This window comes from Trematomus bernacchii, unplaced genomic scaffold, assembly GCF_902827165.1.
Source record: "Trematomus bernacchii unplaced genomic scaffold, fTreBer1.1, whole genome shotgun sequence".
Classification (NCBI taxonomy): Eukaryota; Metazoa; Chordata; class Actinopteri; order Perciformes; family Nototheniidae; genus Trematomus; species Trematomus bernacchii.
In genome coordinates this window covers 6968896-6996164 of record NW_022987714.1, presented here as the reverse complement: position 1 = coordinate 6996164, position 27269 = coordinate 6968896, and the positions used below count along the sequence as shown (strand labels likewise).

The 27269-nt window shown below is 42.2% G+C and overlaps 1 protein-coding gene across 1 annotated transcript; it reads right to left on the bottom strand.

Moving 5' to 3' along the window:
• Positions 1-298: 298 nt before the first annotated feature.
• On the bottom strand, positions 299-18597 carry slc17a8 (solute carrier family 17 member 8). Its single transcript, XM_034141852.1, has 12 exons — positions 18497-18597; positions 16271-16526; positions 15621-15739; positions 12969-13083; positions 12615-12702; positions 11869-11955; positions 3239-3381; positions 2531-2680; positions 2279-2411; positions 1627-1737; positions 1088-1215; positions 299-628 (listed from the first exon to the last, which is right to left on the bottom strand). Exons 1-12 carry the CDS (start codon positions 18595-18597, stop codon positions 299-301), a joined length of 1761 nt encoding a protein of 586 aa, XP_033997743.1.
• Positions 18598-27269: the final 8672 nt, after the last annotated feature.

The following is a 27269-nucleotide window of genomic DNA, read 5'->3' as shown; positions in this document are numbered from 1 at the left end:
CGGTGGAGATTACTAGTATTGTTCAATTTTTTTATCTTGTCCCAATTTTATCTATTTAAAAATGATGCTTGATTTTAGATTTCTTCCTTTTTTATGTTGTGTTTTTATATGATTTTTAACAATACAGTACATCACAGTTAAACTGTAGAATATTGACCAAAAGAAAAATCATCTTGCGGTACACATGGAGCTGCTGCTGTCACTTTGCCGATGTTTCTGACATTTCCACGGGTGTGAAATGAAACTTTCAGCCTTGACCAGACTCAAGTGTTTAGCCCCCCCCCCCCCACAGGGCATCTCACTGGTACCGATCCTGATAGTCGCCATTCCCACAATGTTCCTCCTCCTCTTGCATGGTCACACCTCTCTTCTTTTTCAAGCCCTGTTTTCCACCAGATGAATTGTCTGTGGTCCCATAACTCTTTTTTGGAGCAATTGCGTCCTCCATGTTGAGCTCGGATTCTTCAGCTAGCTCGTCCTCATCAATAATGCCACGTTTATCCTCACTGATGTTCTCAGGGTTGGCCCATTCCTGTAGCTCTCCCGAAGCAAAGATAGCGTAGAAAATGACCCCTGTGTAATGCACCATGGACGCAATAATAAAGATATGCTGCCACTCCAGACGAGTCTGTGGGGGGATGAATAGAGTCAATGACTTTCCTCTCTCAGACAGATCTTTTGATTATGTACCACTGAGGAAACACTGTTAATGCACTGCCCTACTTACGGTATGGCATTGGAAAAACTACAACTCCAATGTGTGTAGTACATTTTAGAGGGCTATAAATTATTAACACCAAACGCTGATAGATGCAAGAATAAAACATTGGGTTTGTGTTTGATGAAAAAGCAAAGCTGATATTATTTTATACATGAGGGGGAAAATTCAGTGAAGGACTCTGTTTCTGAGTTTTCTACTCTCATTACAAATTAAATAGATTTCAACATAATATGAGATGAAAGGATAAAGTATTAACCTTAATTTACAGTCAAGATAAGAGCAAAATATCTTAGATGAATTGCAACTAATTTATGTACTTCTGTTAACATATTTGCAAAACAGTTACTGTTACAAATCAACTTGTACCTTGTTTTTAGTCAGGGCTCCAACGATAATAGGACACACCATGCCAGATAGTGTTCCCACCCCGTTAGAAATGCCCATCAGGATGCTGGCGTAGCGAGGAGCAATATCCAAGTGATTGACATTAAAACCTGAAAACAGCAAACACAAGAACATTTGATTAAGAAAAGAGTGAGAAAATGTCATCATAAATTCTCTAAAAGTCAATGTGGTTTGTAGATCCACATGCACATTTGATGTAGATTTGTTGGTTGCCTTGACAACAATCTATAAAATATTCAGGGGAAGTGCCTGCGTTAAGGCTAGGCAGGCTGTGTGACACCCAAATTCACTTCAAGTTTCTCGTAATCCGAAAGACAGAGAACGAAGAGGAAAAAGCAACAAAATGAAAAATAGGCAACATCATGTTTATTTGAGGGTTTTAAAATGACCACAAATTAAAAGGAAAGCCCTTATGTTTTCCCCTTACAGTAATAGCAAAACTAAAAGTATGTCACTTGAGGTTGAAGACAAATGTTTCTTTGGTGCAGACGTGGTAATACCTGAGATGGCGAATCCACTGAACCCTACAGCAAGAACTAGGAAGGAGATGGCGACTCCGCGTGTGTGAGAACACCCCACTACCAACAGAAGAGTAGCCTCCATACCAAATCCTGATACAGGACCAGAGAAATGTGTGTCATTAGATCATTTATAAAAAAAAACATGTTTATATGGTCTCCTTCAATCTGAGAGAGATTTTTCAAATAATTTTCCTGCACAATACCTTAGTCAGACTCCTTAACAATGTACAGAAAACGCTCAGCAAAAGACAAAACTAACACAAAAAGGCTTAATCTTCTAAAATCTGTATTGATAAAAACAGAAGCAGATTGCATTTACTTAAGATAAAAAAACATCTGCTCTGTTTTCTGAATTAACATGTTCTCAAGAAAAAAAAGACACATACACACTCTTCAGTAGCCTCAAACCCATAGGTTGGATATTACTTAACAGTCATATTACTATGCTTCTATGCAATCGAGCTCTCAAGTAAATACAATAAAAAAGTATTGGGATTTTGAGGTATCTTTGTTAATACAGAAACCATTAAGCTAATTGCTTAAAGCAAATGCATTGTACACTTCCATAGATATGTTTCACATAAGGATAACAAATGACAAAACGTATTGCTTTTAGTTTACCAAGACGTACCTCCACAGTTCATGATTTTCCTCACATTTGTGGTAGACATGATATTGTTAGTGCGTAAATAGTCAGCCAGCTGTCCTCCGATAGGAACTACAATAGTCATCACCAAGTGGGGCACAGCAGACAGGATCCCCACCTGTAGGGAGATCATACACACAGTAAGCTAATGTCTAAGTCATTCCCATGAGTATTAACCTTTGTGTATGATCTTTGTCATTGTAAACTGAACAGCTAGAGTGTAACTGCAACGCCAACCTTGCTGATGGGGAAGCCAAAGACTTCCTCAAAATACGCCGGCTGGCTGATGAGGAGCAGGTAGAAGGTCCAGCTGCGGCAGAAGTTGGCCACGATGATGGCATAGACAGGCATGGAGGTAAAGAAACGACGCCACGGTGTCTTGAATTTCTGCGTTTAGGAGACAGAAGTCAGTGTTTGCCACAGAGGTTGGATAGTTAGTTTTAAATATTTCAGGTCTCGAGTCAAGTACCAAATCCTAAACAATACGTTTGAAGTCCTAATAAGTCCTTTCTATGGAACCGTGTTTTCCAACTGCAACGTTAGTTCTTCATGGTTCTTTCCTGCAACTTGATTGGTTGCTGTCAGATTGGTTCAAACAAAGAGGATCTTGGGACATGTTGACTTAGCGTTTGTGAATTTAATAAACAAGGGCAAATCATTTGGTTTGTGGCACATGTTTTGGGTAACGTATGATGTAATTTTTGGGCTTGGAAGGCTTGGAAATATATTTTAGTTTAGTATAGTTTAAGTTAAGTCAAGAGTCATTATTGTTAAAGTCAAGAAGATCTTTTTTTTTTTTTTGAAAAAGTAATTATTTTTCCAATTTGTGACCAGAGACTGACTTGAGTCCAAGTCATGTTACTTGAGTCTACACGTCTGTTATGTATACTGTGTGTGTTTGTGTTTGTGACCCCCTGAAACTGGCAGCATGTTACCCATACACACCTCAGTCTTACTCAGTTGGCGCATTGTTTCACCGATGGTGGTCTCGATGTACGTCCTCTCCTCATCTGTGATGGTTGGATGTTCAGCAGGACTTCCATATGCCAGAAGCAGCCACATGATATACCATATCATCCCAAAAACACCTTGAATAAGAACATTATTACAAACATTTTGTATGCATACCTTGTACATATATAATTAGAGTTGTTATATTCTTAGTGAAGCCTTTGTAATGGGCCGGACAGCATAATTAAAACAAGCCCAGACCTTCTCTGGACCACAAGAATTTTCATTATTTAAATGAAAGGTATGAGTCACAGAGCCCTGACAGGAAAATGCTAATTTACATCAATAAATCACGAGATGATATCACAGCAGAACCAGAGTAGGTTTTTATTAAAACACATTTGGCAAAGTACGTCAGTGTTAATCCTTTTAATCAAACTCTAAAGCGATTCAGATAACGCTTAGTGCAAAGCATACAAAGTACATCTGACACAGCAGCGTGGCAATATGAAGACCAATTTGTAAAGTCACCAAACAGACACCTAGTGTATATAATGACTCAACACCAGACTATATCATTTGTGTTTGTGTGTGTAATCTATTTGTAAAGATCAAATCAAACAAAAGTGTTTTTAACCTCAGTTCTAAAATATCTGCAAAACAAAAAGTGACCCTTGTACAGCTTTAAGAAAAATGTTTCACGGAAATACTGTTTAATATTAGCTTTCTTGCTAAAGGTTAAGTAAGAAGACCAACTGATATGTATTGAAGCAACTGCAAGCGTCCAGTTAGCTTAATTTAGCACAGTGACTGTAACTACCTTTCTGAAGAACCAGTACCTTACCGTGGTAGGTATGTTTCATGTGGAACCTACTTGAGCAGGTCTGATTGATTGATTGATTGATTGATTGAAAAGTTTATTAACAGCTTGTATATTGGGTACAGTACAGTACATCTCAAAACATACAATTGTTAAGGGGATGCAGACCAGAGAAAGACTTTCGTCTTGTTTACATCAGGGTCCCCCATTTCCAATTCATCATATCATTTAAGAAACGTGTATTCCCCCTTTTTTGTGCCAAATCTGGGTTTTACATGATTTGTGGAGCTCCCTCTGGTGTTATGATCATGGTATTCCTTGACCTTTGGGAAGAATTTTGACATGTACATGGGTACCATAGAGGTGTAGTGGATCTTGTAGACCAGGCCCATTGCAAGTAGCTGTACTCTGTCGTCTACTCCATCCTAGGTTGTCAAAGTGGGCAGAGGTGAGGTGGGTTCTAGATGAAAGGTCAAGCAGTAGTCTGACCAGTTTATTTTGCGATGTTTGAAGTTTTATTTTTAGCGCCTTGGAGGTGCTATGGTACCATGACGTGCAAGCATAGTCATAGTACCCATGAATGAGTGCTCCTGCCAGAGTTTTCAGGGTGTTTTTGTTTACCAGAGAGGAGATCCGGTATAGGAATCTAGTTCTTTGATTGACTTTTTTTATTACATTGGATGCCATTTTGTCACAGGAGAGGTTTGCCTCAAGAATAGATCCTAGGTATGTAATTTCCTTCTTACTTGTGACAATAATGTCACCCACTGCAACTGAGAAGTCGTCGGATTTGCTGAGATTATGTTTCGAACCGAAGAGAATGGACTCTGTTTTACCCAGGTGTAATGATAATTTATTATCGGCGAGCCAGGTGCAGATTCTGCCGAGCTCGGAGCTGATGGTTTTTTCAACCTGCAATCTGCTCCTGTCACCCCTTTCACACCAACGGTGTTTCAGGGCCGGTTCGGTGCTGGTGCTTGAAAAGCACCGGGTTTTCCTGTTCACACCGCAGCGGAGCAGCGTCATAGCTCCGGAATCCGGTTCGTTTCGAGCACCAAAAAGTTGTCCGTCTAGAAGCAAGAACCGCATACGTCACGCTTACGTCGGAGGGGGGCGAGATTAACCTGAGCTAACACTTAAGGCGAGTACGGCAAATAAAAGTTGTAACAAGCAGTAGTGCTGAGCAAAGTGACTAGAACGCAACCACACACTTGTTAAAAAAAACACACTTTATAAAGTCAGGCAACACTAACCAGGCTTCGTGTGATTCTGTTTATTTGTACCTTACTTTGACCATCCGTTCGCTGTTATTGATCATTGTGGAGAGCAGGCAGACGTTTTGTTTGTTATTATAGCAGCTATCGGATGGAATCAATACATGGGCTGCACAGGTTGTCATGTCCGACTATCACAAGTAGAATCATAATGAAAAATACGTCGGTAAAAAGTGCCTGTAGAAAACTGCTTAGCAAGTAGTCAGTTTAGCTTCGGTTGCTATGCTAACATCACCCATGATATACCAGAGAAACTTTCATAACAGCGTTGTGATGCCAAACAGCGTCAATTCAGACTGACACCAAACAGCGTCAATTCAGACTGACACACATTCACTTAAGGGGAACTGGGGATATGTATCAGCTGCTTGTGTGACAGTCAGACAGTGAATACTTTAGAGCCGTGTGAGCTAACCCGGAGCTAACGGGAGAATACACTCCCGTTGAAGAGCAGCCGGCCAGCACTGCAGCGGTCGGTAAATGCCGCTGAAACACATTAATAAACAATGAACCACGGCACTCTGGAGAAAAGTATAAGGTTGGAGAAGTCGTTATTTAATTTAATCTGGCTTCGTATGATTAAAAGCAACGCAGTCCCCGGCCCGTTGTTGTTGTGAGGTGAGCTCCGGCGTTGGGGAGAAACTCAGCGACGTAAACTGTGACGTCATGACGCAGCAGCGGCAGCACCAGTCGGGCTCTGAGCAGTGTGAAAAGAGCCGGCGCTAAACCGAAGAACCGGTTCTGAACCAGAAAAGCTCTAGCACGGAGCTTGAACCGGAGTTGCGTTGGTGTGAAAGGGGCATCAGAGACCAGCAGGGCTGAGTCGTCCGCGAACAGGAACAAGTTGCAGTCACATGCTGATGACATGTCATTTGCATAAATTAGGAACAGTAACGGACCTAATATGCTTCCTTGTGGAACACCACAGCTCACTGGGAGGGGGGGGGACAGAGTACCGTTTACCTCCACCATCTGTTCTCTCCCCTCCAGGTAGGATTGCATCCAGCTCACCGATAGTTTATCAAAACCAATTGCTTTTAGCTTGTCAATCAGAATGGGGTGATTGACAGGTCTCCCTTGAAAAAGAGATCAATGATCTCAATGGGATACACCTGGATAAATAAAGGTTTGAAATGAAATGAAATGAGAGAGGTTTGTGTGCCCTGATGAACCTGGGGGCTGTGTTGTCTGGAACCTTGTGTTCCTGGTAGGATCTCCCATGGCAAATTGGTCTCAGGCAAGGGGCCAGACTAAGATTGGTTCAAAAAGACCTCATGAAAGACGACACAGGAAGTGAGGATACCCGGCCCGGAGGAAGCCCAGGGTCCCCTTCTGGAGCCAGGCCCAGAAGGAGGACTCGTCGGCGAGCGTCTGGTGGCCGGGCTTGCCACAGAGCCCGGCCGGGCACAGCCCGAAAAGGCAACGTGGGCAACACCTCCGCTTCTCCGTCCCGCGGGCCCACCACCTACGGGAAACAGCGATGGGGTCAGGTGCGCTGCCAGAAGGGTGGCAGTGAAAGCAGAGGGTCTCGACGGACCAGACCCGGGCGACAGAAGCTGGCTTTGGGGACGTGGAACGTCACCTCTCTGGGGGGGAAGGAGCCGGAGCTTGTGCGGGAGGTGGAGCGTTACCAGTTGGATCTGGTTGGGCTCACCTCTACGCACAGCGTCGGCTCTGGAACCTTACTTATGGATAGGGGTTGGACTCTATTCTTCTCCGGAGTTGCTCAAGGTGTGAGGTGCCGGGCGGGTGTGGGGATACTCACAAGCCCCCGGTTGGGTGCTTCGTTGTTGGAGTTTACCCCAGTGGACGAGAGGGTCGCCTCCCTACGCCTGTGGGTTATGGGGGGGGAAACTCTGACTGTTGTGTGTGCTTATGCACCAAACAGCAGTTCAGAGTATACGGCCTTGTGATTGGGAGGAACGGCCCCCCTGATCTGAACCGGAGTGGTGGTTTGTTACTGGACTTCTGTGCTAGTCATGGATTGGCCATAACAAACACCATGTTCGAACATAAGGATGCTCATAAGTGTACGTGGTACCAGAGCACCCTAGGCAGAAGGTCCATGATTGATTTTGTTATCGTGTCATCGGACCTGAGGCCGTATGTTTTGGACACTCGGGTAAAGAGAGGGGCGGAGTTGTCAACTGATCACCATCTGGTGGTGAGTTGGGTTGAGTGGCGGGGGAAGCCTCTGGACAGACCTGGTAAGCCCGAACGTGTAGTTCGGGTGAACTGGGAACGTCTGGAGGAGTCCCAAGTTCAGGAGGCCTTCAACTCACACCTCCGGCGGAGCTTTTCGGGCATTCCTGTGGAGGTTGGGGACATTGAACCAGAGTGGGCGGTGTTCAAAGCCTCTATTGCCGAAGCCGCGGCGGGGAGCTGTGGTCTCAAGGTCTTAGGTGCCTCAAGGGGCGGTAACCCTCAAACCTCCTGGTGGACACCGGTGGTCAGGGAAGCCGTCCGACTGAAGAAGGAGGCCTTCAGGGATTTGTTATCCTGGGGGACTCCCGAGGCAGTTGCAAGGTACCGACAGGCCCGAAGGGCAGCAGCCTCAGCCGTGGCCGAGGCAAAGCAGCGGGTGTGGGAGAAGTTCGGAGAAGACATGGAAAAGGACTTTTGGGCGGGACCAAAGTTGTTCTGGAAAACTGTCCGACACCTCAGGAGGGGGAAGCAGGGAACCATCCAAGCTGTGTACAGTAAGGATGGGATGTTGTTGACCTCAACTGATGGAGTGTTGAGGGGGGCGTTGGAAGGAACACTTTGAGGAACTCCTGAACCCGACAACTCCGCCCTCTATGTTAGAGGCAGAGCTGGAGTATGAAGGGGGATCAACACCAATCTCCCGGGGGGAGGTCACTGAGGTCGTCAAACAACTCCACAGTGGCAAAGCCCTGGGGGTGGATGAGATCCGCCCAGAAATGCTGAAGGCTCTGGGTGTTGAGGGACTGTCATGGTTGACACGTCTCATCAACGTTGCGTGGAAGTCGGAAACAGTACCGAAGGAGTGGCAGACCGGGGTGGTGGTTCCCCCTTTCAAAAAGGGAGATCAGAAGGGTGTGTGCCAATTACAGAGGCATCACACTACTCAGCCTCCCCGGGAAAGTTTACTCTAAGGTACTCGAAAGGAGGGTCAGGCCGATTGTCGAACCTCAGATTGAGGAGGAACAATGCGGATTCCGTCCTGGTCGTGGAACGACGGATCAGCTTTTTACTCTCGCAAGGATCCTGGAGGGGGCTGGGAGTATGCTTATCCAGTCTACATGTGTTTTGTAGACTTGGAGAAGGCGTATGACAGAGTTCCCAGGGAGTTACTGTGGGAGGTGCTGCAGGAGTATGGGGTGAGGGGGTCTCTACTCAGGGCCATCCAATCTCTGTACTCCCAAAGCGAGAGCTGTGTCCGGGTCCTCGGCAGTAAGTCTGCAGTTCGGTGGACTAAGGATTGCACCACTGCTTTTTGCAGATGATGTGGTTCTAATGGCTTCATCGGTCTGCGACCTTCAGCACTCACTGGATCGGTTCGCAACCGAGTGTGAAGCGGCTGGGATGAGGATCAGCACCTCCAAATCTGAGGCTATGGTTCTCAGCAGGAAACCGATGGACTGTCCACTCCAAGTAGGGAATGAGTCCTTACCCCAAGTGAAGGAGTTCAAGTATCTCGGGGTCTTGTTCTCGAGTGAGGGTACAATGGAGCGTGAGATGGGCCGGAGAATCGGAGCAGCGGGAGCGGTACTGCAGTCGCTTTACCGCACCGTTGTGACGAAAAGAGAGCTGAGCCAGAAGGCAAAGCTCTCTGTCTACGGGGCCATTTTCGTTCCTACCCTCACCTATGGTCATGAAGGATGGGTCATGACCGAAAGAACGAGATCGCGGATACAAGCGGCCTAGATGGGTTTTCTCCGCAGGGTGGCTGGCGTCTCCCTTAGGGATAAGGTGAGAAGTTCAGTCATCCGGGAGGGACTCGGAGTTGAACCGCTCCTCCTTCGTGTCGAAAGGAGTCAGTTGAGGTGGTTCGGGCACCTAGTAAGGATGCCACCTGGGCGCCTCCCTAGGGAGGTGTTCCAGGCACATCCAGCTGGGAAGAGACCGAGGGGTAGACCTAGGACCAGGTGGAGGGATTATATCTCTTCGCTGGCCTGGGAGCGCCTTGGGATCCCCCAGTCAGAGCTGGTTGATGTGGCCAGGGAAAATAAAGTTTGGGGCTCTCTGCTGGAACTGCTACCCCCGCGACCCGACCACAGATAAGCGGGAGAAGATGGATGGATGGATGGACTGTAACTAGAGAATGCAATTCCTGAAGAAATTGCTAGTGGCAATGCTCTAACTGCAAACTTTTTAACTAACTTGATGGCGAATGATCTGTCGCCATGCCAATGGCATTTGATGACACCCCATAATACGCTTAGATGCGTTGATGGCTGCATCGTTACCAAACCTGTGAAGTTTTGGACCGTGTTTCATGGCGAGCATTGTGTTGCCATGGCAACGGCATTCGAAGAAATCTCAAAACTGTCCCGTAGATGTCTTCACGGCTGGACTGTTAGCACACATGTGAAGTTTTAGCACTTTTTGACAATTTTCATAGGAGTTATAGCGACATCGTGTTTTATGCCGAGGGATGCGTTTCCATGGAAACGGCATATGATGACACCCCATAATTGACGTAGAGCTGTTGAGGGCTGGACCATTAACCATTATCTGAAGTCTGGTGCTGTTTTGACCCTTTTCATAGGCGTTACGACAACATCGTGTTTTTAGGCGAGGGATGCGTTTCCATGGAAACAGCCTATGGTGAGATCTCAGATTTGGCGTAGAGCTGTTGAGGCATGGACCGGTGATATACAAGCAAAGTTTGGGGGCGATCGGACCATGTCCATTGGAGTTACAGCGACATCGTGTTTCATGGCGAGGGATGCGTTTCCATGTAAACGGCATATAATGACTCCCCATAATTGACGTAGAGCTGTTGAGGGCAGGACCATTAACCATTATCTGAAGTCTGCTGCTGTTTTATGGCGAGGGATGCATTGCCATAGTAACACCACATTACGTTACATCAGATTTGATGTAGAGCTGTGTTAACCATTATCTGAAGTCTGCTGCTCTGAGCATGTCAGTTGGAGTTATGACATCATCGTGTTCCATGACACAGGTGTTTATATTTGAGCTAACGACGTGTCCAGTGATCAAAGGTGTCCATGGTGATTAATCAGTGAGAGGAGAGCGTTTGCATTGTTCTGAATGAGAGATAAACCTCTTACATGTGAACGTTTTGTTGAAGAACCGTAACAGATATCGGTGAAATTTCAACGCGTGAAGCATCTCAAGAACTCTGAGCATCTGAAGTGTGCTTTTTGTGTACTTTCGGGTTCATAATGTGGCCTTTTTGGCAGATTAACTAAATATGTGCGGCTTCTGCTGTGAGGAAAGAGCAGCCTGAATTTACAATGGGCTTTAATGGAGAAATGTTGAAAGTTGTTGTCACTTCATGCCCTCAGGGGCATTTTGTTTAATTATTTTGCTTAATTATTTATTTATTTTCAAGCTACGAGATGTTTTCCTACATTTCTCATGAAAAATGATGTCTCAGGAATGTAGAATTTGGGAATTATGGCAGGTTTAAAAAAAATATATGAAGGCAAATTTCAAGCTGTCCTCCACTCTAGCTGTGACATCACGCACTCTAAAATCTGAAGAAGGCCTCTTTACCAAGGTTTGAACAATGTTTAATATTTCAGATTTAAAAGTTGTGTTACACGAATAATGTCAGAAAGATGTGTAACATTTTAAAGTTGGAATGAGGTTTCTGAGTGAAAGTATGAAGAAACAGTTAGCAGTTGAAGTCGCATGAAGATTTTTCAAGTCTGAAGAGTTTCTCCAATGACTTCCATGTTAAAAATGTGATGAATTATGGGATATGTCTCTGGAATTATGAAAGTTATGAATGAGAAAAGTAATAGCAATCGATTCCCGACCGAGCTGAACGTTTTGATGTTCGAACGGAGTTTCTGCGATGTGGAATGTGGGAGCAGAAGAGGCGCAAAATAACTCGGCGGAATAATAAAGAATTTTGAGCGTAGCATAACAAGTAGTTGGAATGCTGTATCAGCATTCCCACTAAATTAGGAGAAAATAGCTAGACAGGTTCTTTCCAAGGGTAAATACATTCTCTTACAAATAGGTTGACTAAATGCATTTTTATATCGAAAATATTAACAAAAGTGTAAAAGCGTTAATTTACATTAGGTTATGGGATTTTGTTATGGCCGGGTACAGTCACTTCCTGGAGTCTCTGCTGGTTGCCTGGCATATTCTCCTGGCTAACTGTTTCCCTCTGTTTCCAGTCTTTATGCTAAGCTAAGCTAACTGGCGCTGGCTGCAGCTACATTTAGCGTACAGACGCGAAAAAGCTATTTACCTTCCCATCAAACACATGTTGTACTTTTGCAATATTTTTACGAGAGTTACTTAATGAAAGGTTTGGTGTGATTTAATTTTTGTTGTGATTTTTATTCAAACACAAGTCTTACCATAGACATAGAAGACTGAAGGCCAGCCGACGTACTGAACAAGCACTCCCGCTAAAGGCATGGCTATCACTGCTCCTGCGTAGGATCCTGTGAAAAAACAGTGTCAGATTTCAAAGTCAAGGTATGATTATTCCAGCAGTAACATTGGATCTCAGTGCGGATGACAAATAACTAAAAGTAATAAGTAAATACATATTTAAAAAAATGGTTTTCTTAGTTCATATTTCCATTTCAAAGTATTGTATAATATGACTTAATTTAATGTAACAGTGCAACCGACTTCAATATCACAGAAAACAATACTGTATAGTGGAAATGTGTCTGGATAAAAACAAAGTCATCAAAGAAACACATTAGTTTCATTGAATAAATGCTGAGTCGTTGGCACAGAGAGGCTGATTTGAATGGAGCATGAGAGTGCTTTTGGACAGTAAGCAATGTGATGCTTGCTTTAGGTGAATAAAGGGAGACGCTCTTTCTGAGCACGCAGGTGAGCCGTGTTCATTTACAGACAATGTCAAGAGGGTTTTGATGCGTGGGTTGTCATGGTACCAGTTTATTTGAATTCAGGAGAGAAAGCCTTGGATTAAATCTGCAAAACAAAATGACCTCTCTCATGTCCATTTACTGACTAGCCACACTGTGACTTAGGAGGTTGTGTAAACTGGTTTGCAGCTCTATGCTGTGATCAGTTTTGTAGTCTGCACTGAGTAATACGACCAGAGAAAACTGCAGGCATCGCTCACCACAGAATGAAGTTGTGGCCAGTCGACTGCGTTCAAGAGGTGGCGCCCATTTGGACCACATCCCATGGCATGCTGGGTAGGTGACACCCTAGCAGGGACATGGTATAGAAGATGTCAAAGGACAAAGACTTGAGAGTAAATTGATCTGACAACGTGGAAATACTTGGTTCCACATTTTGGGAAACAGACGTATTTGCCTGAGATTGATGGATGAGCGCTTTGACATGAGAGTGATATTGATCTATCATCTAACTCTAAACAAGAAGTCAAATAAGTGTATTTTCCCACAATATGGAAGTATTGCTTAAAATGCATCCTTCTCACTTTTTTTACATCCAATGTGTTTTTTCTTACCTCCACTAAGCCTTGCAGGATGCGAACAAACATGACACAACCGTAGTGCACCCGCGCTGCTGACGGGATGAACATGTTGAGAATGGACGTCAGGAAAATGGCAGCCCCAAACACCCTGTAGAAATACTGGAGTGTCATCATAGCAGCGACGTGCAGTCAGTGGAGGCAGGGGAGGCAGAGCCTCACCTCCTGTCATACTCCAATGTAACGGAAAAACAATTAAAGAAAAACTAAATAATAATAATAATAAAATGTCTCCACTGATCTTGTGTAAATGTGATTTCTGTATGATTCCAATCGCATTTTATAGTCAAAATCAGCCAATTTGCCAAGCTCCGCTACGGGAGCGATGAGAAGTGAGGCAGGGACGAGCTCTGCCTCACGTAAGCCCACAGTAACTAATTTAGCGCGGCCACTTATTTTGTGAGCGCGCTCAAGCCATTTACTGTGGGGTGAGGTGAGGCACAGATGAGCTCTGCCTCAATTCAGAATGCGTCACCCCACAGAAACTGGCTGGAAAGCGGGCCCTAAGCGCATGCCTGTTCCCATCTCACTGTAGGTCACCAATGTAATGTTTGTAGATCCCTTTATTACATTTATCCTCGCCATCCATAGTCTCTAAATAACTTATTTCACGTATATATGATATTTAGGCTCGCTGGTCTCATCGTACAACGGCAATGAAAAAAGCACCAGGGGAGGCAGCCATAACCTCTGCCGCACTGAAGGGGGCGCACGTGAGCCCACAGGTTCTTGTTGCTACTGTTATTCTACCGCAAACAACAAACTAGACTTTTGAAACTACAGGAAGATAAGGAGGACTTTTACAAAACAGTAATAGAGATTGTTGTCCAGAAGGATAGCATGGACTTATATTCATCTTCAAGTCAAGGTAAGACCACAACTGTAATGAAAATGGGATCTTACTTAGAAAGAACAATCCAATATTTAGATTTTGGGTATCCTTTTGTTGATCGGTCTGTTTAAAATTAATCATAGCATCAGACTAAAAAAGCTTTTGAAAATAACAGAATATTTCGATTAAGGTCAAAATAGGCTATAATATTTGTAAATCTGACTCTGAAAGAGTCAGTGCCTCACCAGCCATGAATCTCACCGCACGTCACTGCATCATAGTGTGTGTGTGTGTTTGTATTAAGTGACGGCATTGCAACATCAATGTGAACCTAAAGCCCTTAGATTACATCCTTATTATTTAGTCCTTCTCTTGGAAGAAAAAGGTAAATTATTGGGGAAATACAGAGACTGCTAAATGATTACACTTTAAATGAATTCCAATTAATTTCCAATGTAATCGACGTCTTTTTGTCAGCTGAACTAATTCCCTATTTTTCCCTCTAAGAATCAAACGTCTTCCATGAATGTCCTAAGAAACTATCAGGGAATTATAACCTTGACTTATATTGTGATTTTTCTGATCTGTCTACACATCATGTTTACACACAACAAACAAACACCTGCTGCCCAGTGTCTGGAAGCTATACTGTAGACGTCTAATATTGGCTGGCAGCATATCTCCAAATATCTGACGGTCGAAGCATCTCAGTCAGCCTTATAATGAGACAGATCTCACGCCTCTCCCTTTCATGCACCGAGATAAAGACATCCCATTCAACCTGCAAGTTTCTGCTTCATCACCACAGTGCCGCTTAGCTCCCATCTCTTCTCTCCTTCACCACATCCCCCCTTCCTTCTCTTTTTCCAAAACAGTGTGTAAGTGACACTTGTAATATTCCAGTGGCTGGTGTTTCAGAAAGAAATCAGAGGCAGGATCTTTCATTATTAACTCTGTCAGTGGCGTGTCCTCTTTTCCTGTGAAGCTTTTATTACAGGACTGCTATCTGCTCCATCAGCACCGCTCACCACACCGTACAGCTTTAACCCTTTACCCACACAGGCTGAGGAGGCGCTCTGTCCTAAAACATTGATCTTTTCAGTCTTTCTTGGAGCGTTTCTTAACATAATGTGCTCAGGGCTGCTGCAAACATGGCCTTACTCGTGGAAATAAATCAACAAAATACATGATACGTTTTTATTATAACCTTTTTATTCTTAATTTGTATGAAAAAGTGTGCTTGTGGATTTAAGATCTGCTGGGAGTATTAAAATCTTCAAACTTTGAGGAAAAATAGTTTATAGACATTTTCAGTTTATTTCATTCAATAGTTTTTAAGTTATAAAGTGTTATTGTATTTTATTATTATTTAATAAATCACTTATTTGGCTGTGTTTATGTTGTATAAATGTTTTGAATCTATTGTTATTCTAATAATGTAGTTTTTATATTACTCATATTACATACTCTTACATATACATTTGGATCATTTAATTGTCTGTTATGCATTGGTTTCAAATTGTCAAACTGTTAAATCACTGGGTTGTTTTTGTTTCTTCTGTTGTTATCACTGTCAGAACTTTGAACCGTAGTTATCTGTATAAAAGGTGCTTTAATATTAAAGCTTTATGTAATGATTAATAATCAATTCATCCTTTGGTTAATGAAATATCAGAGAATGGTAGAAAGTGTCTCAAAAACATCATCAAATTACTTTTCCAATCAACAGTCTTAAATGTAATGTATAATGACATCAAACGAGGTTTAAGTGTTTTAGTGGAATCATTGATAGTCACCGGTTGGCAAACAGCTTGTTGGAGATGAAACCACCGGGGATCTGAGTGACGATGTAGCCCCAGAAGAAGGAGCCGTGGATCAGCCCCACTGTCTCTGGGTCCCAGTTAAACTGAGCTTTCTGGAGAGGAAGAAAGAAAACTGATAGAACAGCAAAAATATGGAAATACCCTCCATTGAACAGTAAATTACTTTGGTATAATTATAAGAGCAATTCTACAGTATAATGTATGTTAGTTTATAAGTTAATTGTGGCACACATTATAATATAGTCTTTATTTATGATAACAAAATGATTCTGAAACCTTTCAGGAAATCATTTGTAAAACATCTGTAAGCACACATAAATGGCTTTTCAGATATTTGTAACACTATGATTTGTACAATGTGTTAAATGGTTTGAGGTTTAAGTGTTATTTAACATGTAAAATGGTATTTAATAGTTAAGTCTTTGTCAATGGTTTAGATTCTGTTTTGCCTATTTAATAAAATTATTTGGTCGTTTTAAAAACGTCTAGTACAACACAAGATTACTAATACTCAATTTACAATGTTTTATTGATGCTTATTATAAAGTTAGGCCTCTTCAGATCAACAAGAATAAAATCCTGTGGCCTCATATCTCAGGTCCTGTGTGATGTCATGCAGCTACCTGCATCACAGGAGTGCCGTTGATGTAGACGGTGTTGTTGTTCACCATCTCCACAATGGCCACACCGAGGTTGCAGCGGATGCCAAATGAGATGCAGAAGCCCAGGCCGCTGAGGATGGCGATGATGTAGCGCTTGGGCAAACCCCCACAGTAGCAGTCCAGCAGCGGGGCAGGACGCGGGGCTGAAGCCACCGGACGCCCATCGTCTGTCAGTTCAATGTGGTCCTCTTCTTCTACATTACTACCATCTATTTTCCTAAGAGGTCAAAAGTAGCAGGAAAATAAAGAGTATGTAACAGTAGGAACATGTGATCATAGTGGTCTTCCTTATCTCTTCAGCTCATAATAATAACAAGTTTAAAATGCATTATAAACATACTTATCATGTGAAATAATGTCACTGAACATTATAGTTATAAGCACTGATGAATATTCATACTGTTTTATAACAATAACATTTTTTAAATATTTTTTAAATATTTTATAAGGTCAAGTATACTTGATTATTTCATACTGTTGCTGGTCACTCATCACTGTATTTTTTAGAACATGTTGCTTCATACATAATTCCCCTGTTCTTTGTTCATTTACAGTGAATAGCTGAACATTTACCTTACATGTGATTAAAGCATAATATGGCTGCAACTCAAACAAACATATAGCATATTTTGTGCAATTTTCACAATATAATATTTTAAAATACGATCACTTTTGTCAGTACCTTTGATCAAATGTGGCATCTCAGTAACATGAGTGTCTCGGCTCTCTTACAGAGTAAGGAGCGGGGAGGCATGACACAAGACTGAAAAGATCACGACACTGTTATCGGGTTGCCTTCAGCTGCATCACTCTCCACACCTGTTCCACTGCCCAGAATCCATCTCTTTTTCCGTCCCCTGCTCATCTGCCTGCTGTAGTGCTATACTGCATTCCTCTAAGAGCAGGGCTCAATTTAAGCTGAAACTGCGATCACGTTTCGATATCAACCCCTCAAATCTGCACTTTTTTAAACCCAGAGTTTGAAAATCCCTATCATCTTTACAGAAGTAACTACTGGTGCGTCATATTTTCTGTAACAATACATGGCTATTAAAAAATGTAATGTAAATGTGATTATTTGAAAGAATAGTTAATATGGTGGGTATGTGTATGAACTGCATTAAGATACAGAAGTTATCTTAGGGGTGTTCGATGCCCTTACACTGCAACCAGTCTCAAAAGTATAAGCAACAAGCTGACATGTTAAAAAATAACAGAGATGGGTTAAAGTTTTAATTTTCAAAACCAGATAACATCTTTTCTATTGGTGCATTAACCAGAGTTTGGCTTTAATTGTGCACACCTGTATGGACGTCTGGTTTTTATATGTTTTGTTTATGTGACTTTTATTTTAAATATTATATGTGTGTGTTTGGTGGAGCAGGATAACCTAACCCAAGAAACTAAACACATTTACAAAGTATTAACTGCATCCTGATGAGATTATTGATTATTTGAAATGAATCTGTTTTTGTTGGTTTTTAAAAACTGCCATTTGGAAATGTCATCATACTGTAGCAACAAGTTCTTAATCTCGATTCTGGAAAAGTGCAGGCTTATTGATAGTGAGCTGGATCATGACAACGCTGTTTTAGTGTGAACCCCATACCAAATCTCTTCTTTGGATACATATAGCTGAATATTGTTTAAATAATATTTTTAAATCTGAAATAATAAATACACATGACTACAAATATTCCCATCCATGCTTTTTTTTAAGGCATAAGGAAAGTACATGTAGAGTAACGATACACACACAAAATTAATTTGTCAGGAAATTGCCTACTTGGTCGTTTATCTCTCAAAATGAGAACAATCTACCTTACAGAATGGGGGCTAACACATCCCCCTGTGAAATATTTATCAGATATAAAATATGTATTAATGTCTTAAAATAAAATCTGTGATTACATCACTGGCAATGGCTGAAAAGCACAAGAATCAAATATGTATTTATCATCAGGATCTCAGAGAACATGCTGGGCTCAATGTGCTCTCTTCGAGGCTCTCCGCATCCCTCTGACAGCAAAGATTTCCCTCTTAGTTACAGAGTTATTATTACAAATATGAATCCCCTGTGAATAAACACATGGATAATGAGTTAAATGCTTATTCCATGCAGTCCCAACACCCTGCACACACAGTCCTAATGCCTCCTTCCATCGCTCTCCATACAATCCCTCTCACCTTTGCAGTTTTCCTAGAGAGTCCCCCACTGTGTTTTTCACTTCCTCCTTCCCAGGCTTAAGCACCTGTTCCTTCAAACCTGCTAGCCCACCAAAAGGCATTTTTTCAATGTCTTTGTTTCCTCTCCTCTTTTATCTGGAAACAGTGTCTTGATACCTCACTAACAGACTCTGCTCTGACAAAGGGGAAAAATCCACTAGATGCTGTTCATCATCCTTGCTGAGCTTTTGGCACCGGGGGGTTGGCTCCACCTTCCCGCGGGGCCACGGGTCCCTCAGAGGGAAGACAGGCTTTTCCTCTCCACTTTGATCTGGAGTGAGGATTCAGTGGAGAAGTGAAGAGAAGGCTGAAGTATTCCTCAATGTCCAAAGTACCAAACAGCCAGAGTTTCAGGAACTTGTTTCATCTTCTTAAGATCCAGTTTAGAGAAAGACTGGTGTAGAACGAGGAGAGCAAATGAAAGTGTAGATCCAGGTTTCAGTCTCTAGATCATGTGAGCTTCCTTTTGTCTATATCCTGTCTTCATCTCATAATGCATCCACTCGTGGTGAGGAGGGGCAGGTGGAGCTGGTTCTCTTAAAACCCAGCCCCCTCGCTTTACACATCTACATCATCTCCGCAGCACCACCCCTTCTGCTGGTTAGGTTCATCTGATAGCAGCCCAGACAGTTAAATATGCATGAGCTTGACAAGTTGCATTGAGGAGAAGCTGGACTGCTGTGGTGTAAAATGGGAGCAGGTGAAACCTAAGACAGAACCGTCAAGCTCCAGGTTTACACTGCCAATTTTTCCATGACTGATAATTACAATTTCTGTATTTCTGAGGGAGTGACAGAAGTCATAAATGTTGCAATCAAATTTAATAACAGCCACAATACTAATCTGTTACCATCTGACACTGATGGGCAATTCCCTGAAATGACTGTTTTGCCAGCAGAGGGAAACTCAACGTTTATCAGAGTGAGGTACCTTCTTTCAAGATAGTCAAAAATGCAGTATTTCAGGGAGATTTTAAAATGTAAACAGCAGGCAGGATGGTGTGGGCCTGAACCATGAGCGTCTGGTTCAGCTATGGCTGTTGGTGCTTTTACTCCAGCTGTTTATGCACTTCATGAATAAACTGTGAGCTCAATCCCTAGAGGAGACCCTCAATAAATAAAGTCCTTTGTATCACAAATATCACAGCTCCATTACAAGAAACATTAATGGAGCTGCCTTTTATAGTAAGTATACTATGGCATGGAAATTTGATATTTAAGGAATTATTACATTAAATGCATTAAACATATTAATACAAATAAATAAACCAATATAATTTCAAAATAACAAAACAATACAACCAGCAAGACTTACATGCTTCAATTATCCAATTGTTATTAAAGATAATGAAAAGCAATGGAGTGAAATACACAATTTGAATTGTTGACATAAATAAAGATATTATGTAAACAGATTACACATAATTGTATTAGGTTAGTTGAAAGCAATATTATAATAGCATTGTTACTTAAATTAAACTGAGGAGGTTTTGAAAAATAACATATTACTTTTGAGTAAGTAAAGTCTACCATCTAGTGGTTGGAGTGGGAAGGGACATGTGATCAACCCCAGCAGCCGCTTGTATGCTCCATGGGGATAGGTGTTTAATCATCAGTCCTCAATGTTGGAGTGATGAGGCCAGAGCCTAGATCTTTACAATTTTTTTAACGTATTATAGGCAATCTTGAAACTTCAATTAATCTTAATTTAAAACCTGTTAAACCCCAACAAAATCGCAACATCTGCAAGAAACAGCGTCTGAGGGCTTCTTAACATTTAAAAACCTATTAAAGTGTCATAGCCACTTAACGGGAAGAAACTCAGCTATCAGACAATATTAACAATTTTTTGCAAAACGAAACATAAGGGTAATAACAAAGGCTCTGAATTAGCCCTGAGCGAAAAAATGCTAACACACCACAGAACTCACGTTAAAATACCCTTATTACTTATCGTATCTGCACAAACAAGATATGAATTAGCAAACTGAGATAGTGGCGTTTTTATATGTACAAAAGTGGTGGGGCACAAAAAACTTAGATGTCTATATAAGCTTCTGCAGTGACGTGCAGTGAGGTTCATGGCTGGTGAGGCACTGGCACTGACTCTTCAGGTTGACCTAAATCAAAATATAATATTATTTTCAAAAGCTTTTTTAGTCTGATGCTTCGATTAATTTTAAACAGACAGTTCAACAAAAGGATAGCCTACCCAAAAAATGTAATGTTATCATTTAAATATTGAATTGTTCTCTCTTAGTAAGATCCCATTTTCAATAAAATTGTGGTCTTACCTTGACTTGAAGATGAAGTCCATTTGCCTATCCTTCTGGTCAAAAATTTCTGTTACTTTTTTGTAAAAGTCCTCCTTATCTTCTTGTAGTTTCAAAAGTCGAATCAAAATCAAATCAAAAGTCGAATTCGAAAATTATAAAAGTAGGGTAGACATGTGGATATTATCCGGGTGAACAAAACGTGCATTTATCTAACAGGTACGTTTCCCACAGATCTTATTTCGAGCTATTTTCTAAAATCCTATGGAGAAATCTCATTGCTTTTTTGTCGAGGGAAGCCATGCGCAGCTTACAGTACTTCCTGGTTTTAGGACGCGTCACTGCACCTCTCTCGTCTCCTCTTCACACACCACACTTTTCGCGGCACACGTACTTACTGCCAATCAGCTCTGAATTATGTGAGATGACGTATGGTGGGGATGGCAGCTCAGTGCCCCTATGGTCATTATTTTTTTGCCACACACATTGGGTGTTTCTCAATCGCGAGTACCGCTTGCTTGGTAGCACATGTCTGCCGAGCATCTTGCTTCAGAAGCGAGTCAAGAATACTTCCTGGCATCCGGAAAACGAAGAGTGGAACACGCTAGCAAGTGTGCAGGTGTGCGTCATATGAGAGGCCCCGCCTTACATCTTCCGCCACAGATTTGGGGAAATTGGTCCGTGCGCAAAGCATTGTGGGGATTTTAAGACCGCGGAGTCTACTCATGTGCAGCCTCGATATTTCTCCAAACGGAGTACGCCGGGCTCGGTAGATTTCCAAGTATGCTGGAGATTGGAACAGTACTTCGGCGGCACTCGATGACGTAGTATGCTTGAAATAGTGGCTCTGAAGCAGCTTTATTCGCGATTGAGAAACACCCATTAAATAGGAAAATACTCTGAGCATGCGCAGTGTAGTTTTTACAGTCACCATTCACTTAGACAGTGAGAGGGAGGGGCATGATCGGGTTTTGTCCCACATGGCTCAAAACAGCTCAATAGGCACACACTGTAGACACTAATTAGAAGAACACAGACTAAAACAGCAATGTACAGACGAATCAGATGATTAAACATGATCTTAAAATATATTTTATATATATATATATATATTTTTTTTTTTGTAATCATTATTTTGAATACTTTCTGCTGACACTAGGTGGGGCTGTGCCCCTAATGACCAGTCGCCACTGGAGATTGCACAGATTCAACAGGTATTAGTGTCATTACTGACCGATCCGAACTCGCGACATGAGAAGCTAACAAAGACATCACACCACGTAGCATTAGCCAACACGGCAATATGTCTTACCTTTGTTGTTTTCTGATCAAAAGTTGTCTTCAATGGCATTAAAACGATAAAAACGCTGCTGAAGGTTAATCCATAGGTTAATCCAATGTGTCTGCCTCACTTTGAAATTATTTCTGATAATCCATCAGCAATAAACCTAGTTTTCAGTTTTCAGATTTCAGAGTGTAAGATAGGTTTTGCTTTGGGCAAACTGCGTGCGCATAGCCCCCATTTCTCAATGGTAACGTGTGTGTATGTGGAAATCCCCCTTCGATTCTATTGGCTCTAACGGTTCAAAATATGTCAATCATCAAAATCGACCAATGGGTTCCAGAGAAACGGCAAATAGACCCATTTCCACCCAAATGACCCCAGAGGTGTTTTCTTTGTTGCTAAATCTCTCTAAAAAGGTCAAATGTCACTTGTTTTGCATCAATCTTGATACAGGGTACTTATTATATGTTATAGTTTGGATTCCTAAAGCTTTTAGTCTACTATCCCATCATTCAAGGGTAGTTTTCACTATAAGTAATGGTTTATTTTTGGACGGACACTATAATTTAATTTTTTTACTATGTTTAATCTGAATTTACTTTAAAATAAAAAATAATCTATATTGATTCTGACTTTTCTACATCCAACTCACAGGTTTATCATTGCTTTGAGAAAAAAGATTATTAATTTACCCCTTTTAGAAGGGAAGCTATTGTCATTTGTTCTGGGAATGTCATTTTCGAGCCTGAGACCTGAAAAACAGGCTTGGGGCTTAACAGGTTAACAAATAACAATTACAAACAATTACAAGTGTCAAACTATCACTCAGTGTGACTCCCCAGTCACTGCTGGTGAGTCCTTCCGCTTCACACAAACCCACAATCCCAGAATCATTATGCACTAATGCACATCTTGTTTTCTTAATACTGTGAGCCATGTTCATGCTCTCTGACTATATTTTGCACAGCCCTCCACTTTAAAGGTCCCCCTAGTGGAGCCTCGCAGATGGGGGTGCTGCAGCCCCCTCAGCAAACTTCTGGTCCCCGAGCCTCAGCAAGCGAGGACTCTGGAAAGCTCTAATCGCTCTGTTCTTAAGGAGTTCTCTTAGCAGAGCTCTCATCACTCTGGTCATTTTTTTTATGATGCGTGCGTCTGCGGGAAAAAACGGGAGCACCCGGCGTAAACCCGTACTGGCTTGGGAGCATCAAGCCGCCTCTTCATTTATAAATATAAATGATCAATAAATCTCACATTATATTGATCATTTATATTTATAAACAAATAATTGAGCTAAAGCTATTTAGAAGGGAGGGGGTACTGCGTGGCTGATGTAGCAGAATGACGTTAGCAGGCTGCATACATAGCTTGACTGGCTGTCGTTACAGTCTGAGTTGAAGGCAACCACTGATGCGACAATGATACCACCAGTGACAGTCACTAAAGCGCTGATACCAACTTTCAGAGCAAAACTTAGTAGACCTTTAGAACCATAACGCCACAGACTTCTGGTCTCATCCTCATCAAGTGAAGACTCTGGGAGGCTCTCAATGCTGTGGTCTGTAGGAGTTGTCTCAATAGAGCTTGTATCGCTCTGGTCTGTAGGAGTCGTCTCAATAGAGCTTTTATAGCTCTGGTCTTCAGGAGTCGTCTCAATAGAGCTTGTATCGCTCTGGTCTTCAGGAGTCGTCTCAATAGAGCTTGTATCGCTCTGGTCTTCAGGAGCTATCTGAATAGAGCTTTTATTGCTCTGGTCTGTAGGAGTTGTCTCAATAGAGCTTGTATCGCTCTGGTCTTCAGAAGTCGTCTGAATAGAGCTTTTATCGCTCTGGTCTTCAGGAGTTGTCTCAATAGAGCTTTTATTGCTCTGGTCTGTAGGAGTTGTCTCAATAGAGCTTGTATCGCTCTGGTCTTCAGAAGTCGTCTCAATAGAGCTTTTATCGCTCTGGTCTTCAGGAGTTGTCTCAATAGAGCTTTTATCACTCTGGTCTTCAGGAGTCGTCTCAATAGAGCTTTTATCGCTCTGGTCTTCAGGAGCTATCTGAATAGAGCTTTTATCGCTCTGGTCTGTAGGAGTCGTCTCAATAGAGCTTTTATCGCTCTGGTCTTCAGAAGTCGTCTGAATAGAGCTTTTATCGCTCTGGTCTTCAGGAGTCGTCTCAATAGAGCTTGTATCGCTCTGGTCTTCAGAAGTCGTCTCAATAGAGCTTGTATCGCTCTGGTCTTCAGAAGTCGTCTCAATAGAGCTTGTATCGCTCTGGTCTGTAGGAGTCGTCTCAATAGAGCTTTTATCACTCTGGTCTTCAGAAGTCGTCTGAATAGAGCTTTTATCGCTCCGGTCTTCAGGAGTTGTCTCAATAGAGCTTTTATCGCTCTGGTCTGTAGGAGTCGTCTCAATAGAGCTTTTATCGCTCGGGTCTTCAGGAATTGTCTCAATAGAGCTTGTATCGCTCTGGTCTTCAGGAGTTGTCTCAATAGAGCTTTTAGGTGTCATTTCCAGGAGGCTCTCGTCATTTTTCAGTTCCATCAACTTTAACTGTTCTTCAAGATCCAAATGTGATTGTTTCAAATTGCTTGTGAAAATGCTAAGCTCCTTATTTACTTGCCGCTGCCAAGCAATCTGTTGATAAGCCTCCTCCATTTGTTGCTAAACATCTTGCAGAGCTGTCTTCAAGTTTTCATTCTGCTCATTCAGAAGTACTTCCCTTTTCTGATGATCGAGCAGTGCTAGCCCCAACTGTTTATTCTCGGCCTGTGTTTGCTCTGTTAGAGATTCAAATTCATCTGTAATAACTGCAATTCTCTCTCTTAGAGCCAACTTCTCGGTTTCCAGCAGTTGCTGATTCTCAGCATTCCCAGTTTGATCCAATGTAGATAACTCCTGATCGACCAGGATTGGTTCTTTAGCATCCTTCAGTTGGTCCTTATAATCTTCCATTTCTGTCTTCAGGTTTTTGTTCTCCTCGTCTTGTTTTACTGTCAGAGACTGAATTCGAGCCAGCTCATGTGCATTGCTGTTTTTCTCCTCAATAAGAACGCCGATATTATCCTGAAGACCAAGCACTTCAAGCCTCAACGCATCTGTCACTGTCTGTTTTGCCTTTCTCAGAGATTCAAGTTCAGCTAAAATGATCTCAATATTTTCACTCAAACCCAAATTCTCCTCCTCTGACTTTCTTATGTTTGCGTAATAACACACCCTGCTTTCTCTTAACTCCAACTGAAGCGAGGCAGTCACAGATTCCACAATCTGCTTTCCTGCAATGTCTCCTTCATTTGTTCTTGTTAGCTTCTCCTGAATCAAGATTTTCATTTTTGCCTCTTCCAGTTGGTCCTGAAGATCATGCATAGCTGTTTTCACGTTTTTATTTTCCTCGCTCTCTTTTACTGTCAGAGACTGAAGTCGAGCCATCTCCTTTGCATTGTATTCACTCTCAGCATTCAGAGAGTCGATATTATCCTGAAGATCAAGCCGTTCAAGCCTCAACTGTTCTATCTCTGCCTGTTTTTGTGCTCTCACAGAGTCAAGTTCAGCAGTAATGTTGGCATTCGTCTCACTCAAAGCCAATCTCTCCTCTTCTAGCTTTCTTGTGTTTTGGATATTTGTCTCACTGCTTTCTCTTAACTCCAACTGATGAGAGGCAGTCACTGACTCCTGATCGACCAGGATTAGTTCTTTAGCATCCTTCAGTTGGTCCTTATAATCTTCCATTTCTGTCTTCAGGTTTTTGTTCTCCTCGTCTTGTTTTACTGTCAGAGACTGAATTCGAGCCAGCTCATGTGCATTGCTGTTTTTCTCCTCAATAAGAACGCCGATATTATCCTGAAGACCAAGCACTTCAAGCCTCAACGCATCTGTCACTGTCTGTTTTGCTTTTCTCAGAGATTCAAGTTCAGCTAAAATGATCTCGTTATTTTCACTCAAACCCAAATTCTCCTCCTCTGACTTTCTTATGTTTGCGTAATAACACTCCCTGCTTTCTCTTAACTCCAACTGATGAGAGGCAGTCACTGACACCATCTCATGTATCTTTTCAGCAATGTCCCCTTCTTTCTTTGTTGTTAGGTCCTCCTGAATCAAGATTTGCATCCTTGACTCTTTTAGTTGCTCCTGAAGATCTTCCACAACTATTTTCAGGATTTCATTTTCCTCGTTTTCTTTCACAGTCAGAGACTGAAGTCTAACCAGCTCATCTGCATGGCTCTTATCTTGCTCATTCCGTAATACTACCATATCCTGAAAATCGTTCAGTTCTTGTCTCAACTGTTCTATCTCTGTCTGTTTTTCATGTTTCAGAGATTCAAATTCAGCAGTAATAATTGTATTCTTGTCACTCAAACTCAACTTCTCCTCTTCAAGTTTTGTTAAATGCCTAGAACTTTCCTCCTTCAATTCACTTAACTTCAAGTTAATTGACGTTTTAGCTGATTCCAACAGCTCATGTACCCTCTCATTCTCAGCCCTGATCTCGGCCATGTTTTTTTCGATATTTTTTTCCTCATTTTTCAACGGTGAAGTAATATCGCACTGTTGAATGTCGAATATGCTGAGCTTTTGATTGGACCTTTCCTGACTCGTACTGGGATGTCCTCCTCTCTTTATCTCTTTATGAGAGTGCAGGAATGTAATTGTGTCTACCAGGACTTCCTCCTGCTTATGAACTCTGTCTGCGTAATATTTTGCGACGCTTTCTTTTTCCTCCACACGAAGATTCCAAACATGGTCAAACATGTCCACGATTCGTTCACACACTTTTCCAGGAACCCTTTGTGAGGGCCCCGGAGGCTCCCCAGGCATTTATGGCGCATTTCCATTGCAGCGCGTAGCTCGCTTTAAGCGTGCCGTGTCGTGCCGTCCACTTTTTTGGTTGTGCTTCCACTAGGCCTCGTTCCGGCGCGGCACGGCGCGGGGCCACTTTTTCCCCTCTTTTCTGGCCCTAGAAAATTGTGGTTCTATCGGGGCCAACAAACAGGGCTGAGTCGGGCTGAGTATGCTAAACTAGAGAGAGGAGCGCTGGCAAGAGGGCTAGAACTACAACAAGATGGACATATTTGACCGTGATTTAATTGTAATACACGTTTCAAAATGATGCCGAAGTAACAACATACTGATACCGGTTAGTAAAAACCATGAATTAATGCTTTGTCAAGTCTGCAGACAGACGGCAGGGGAAAAACCT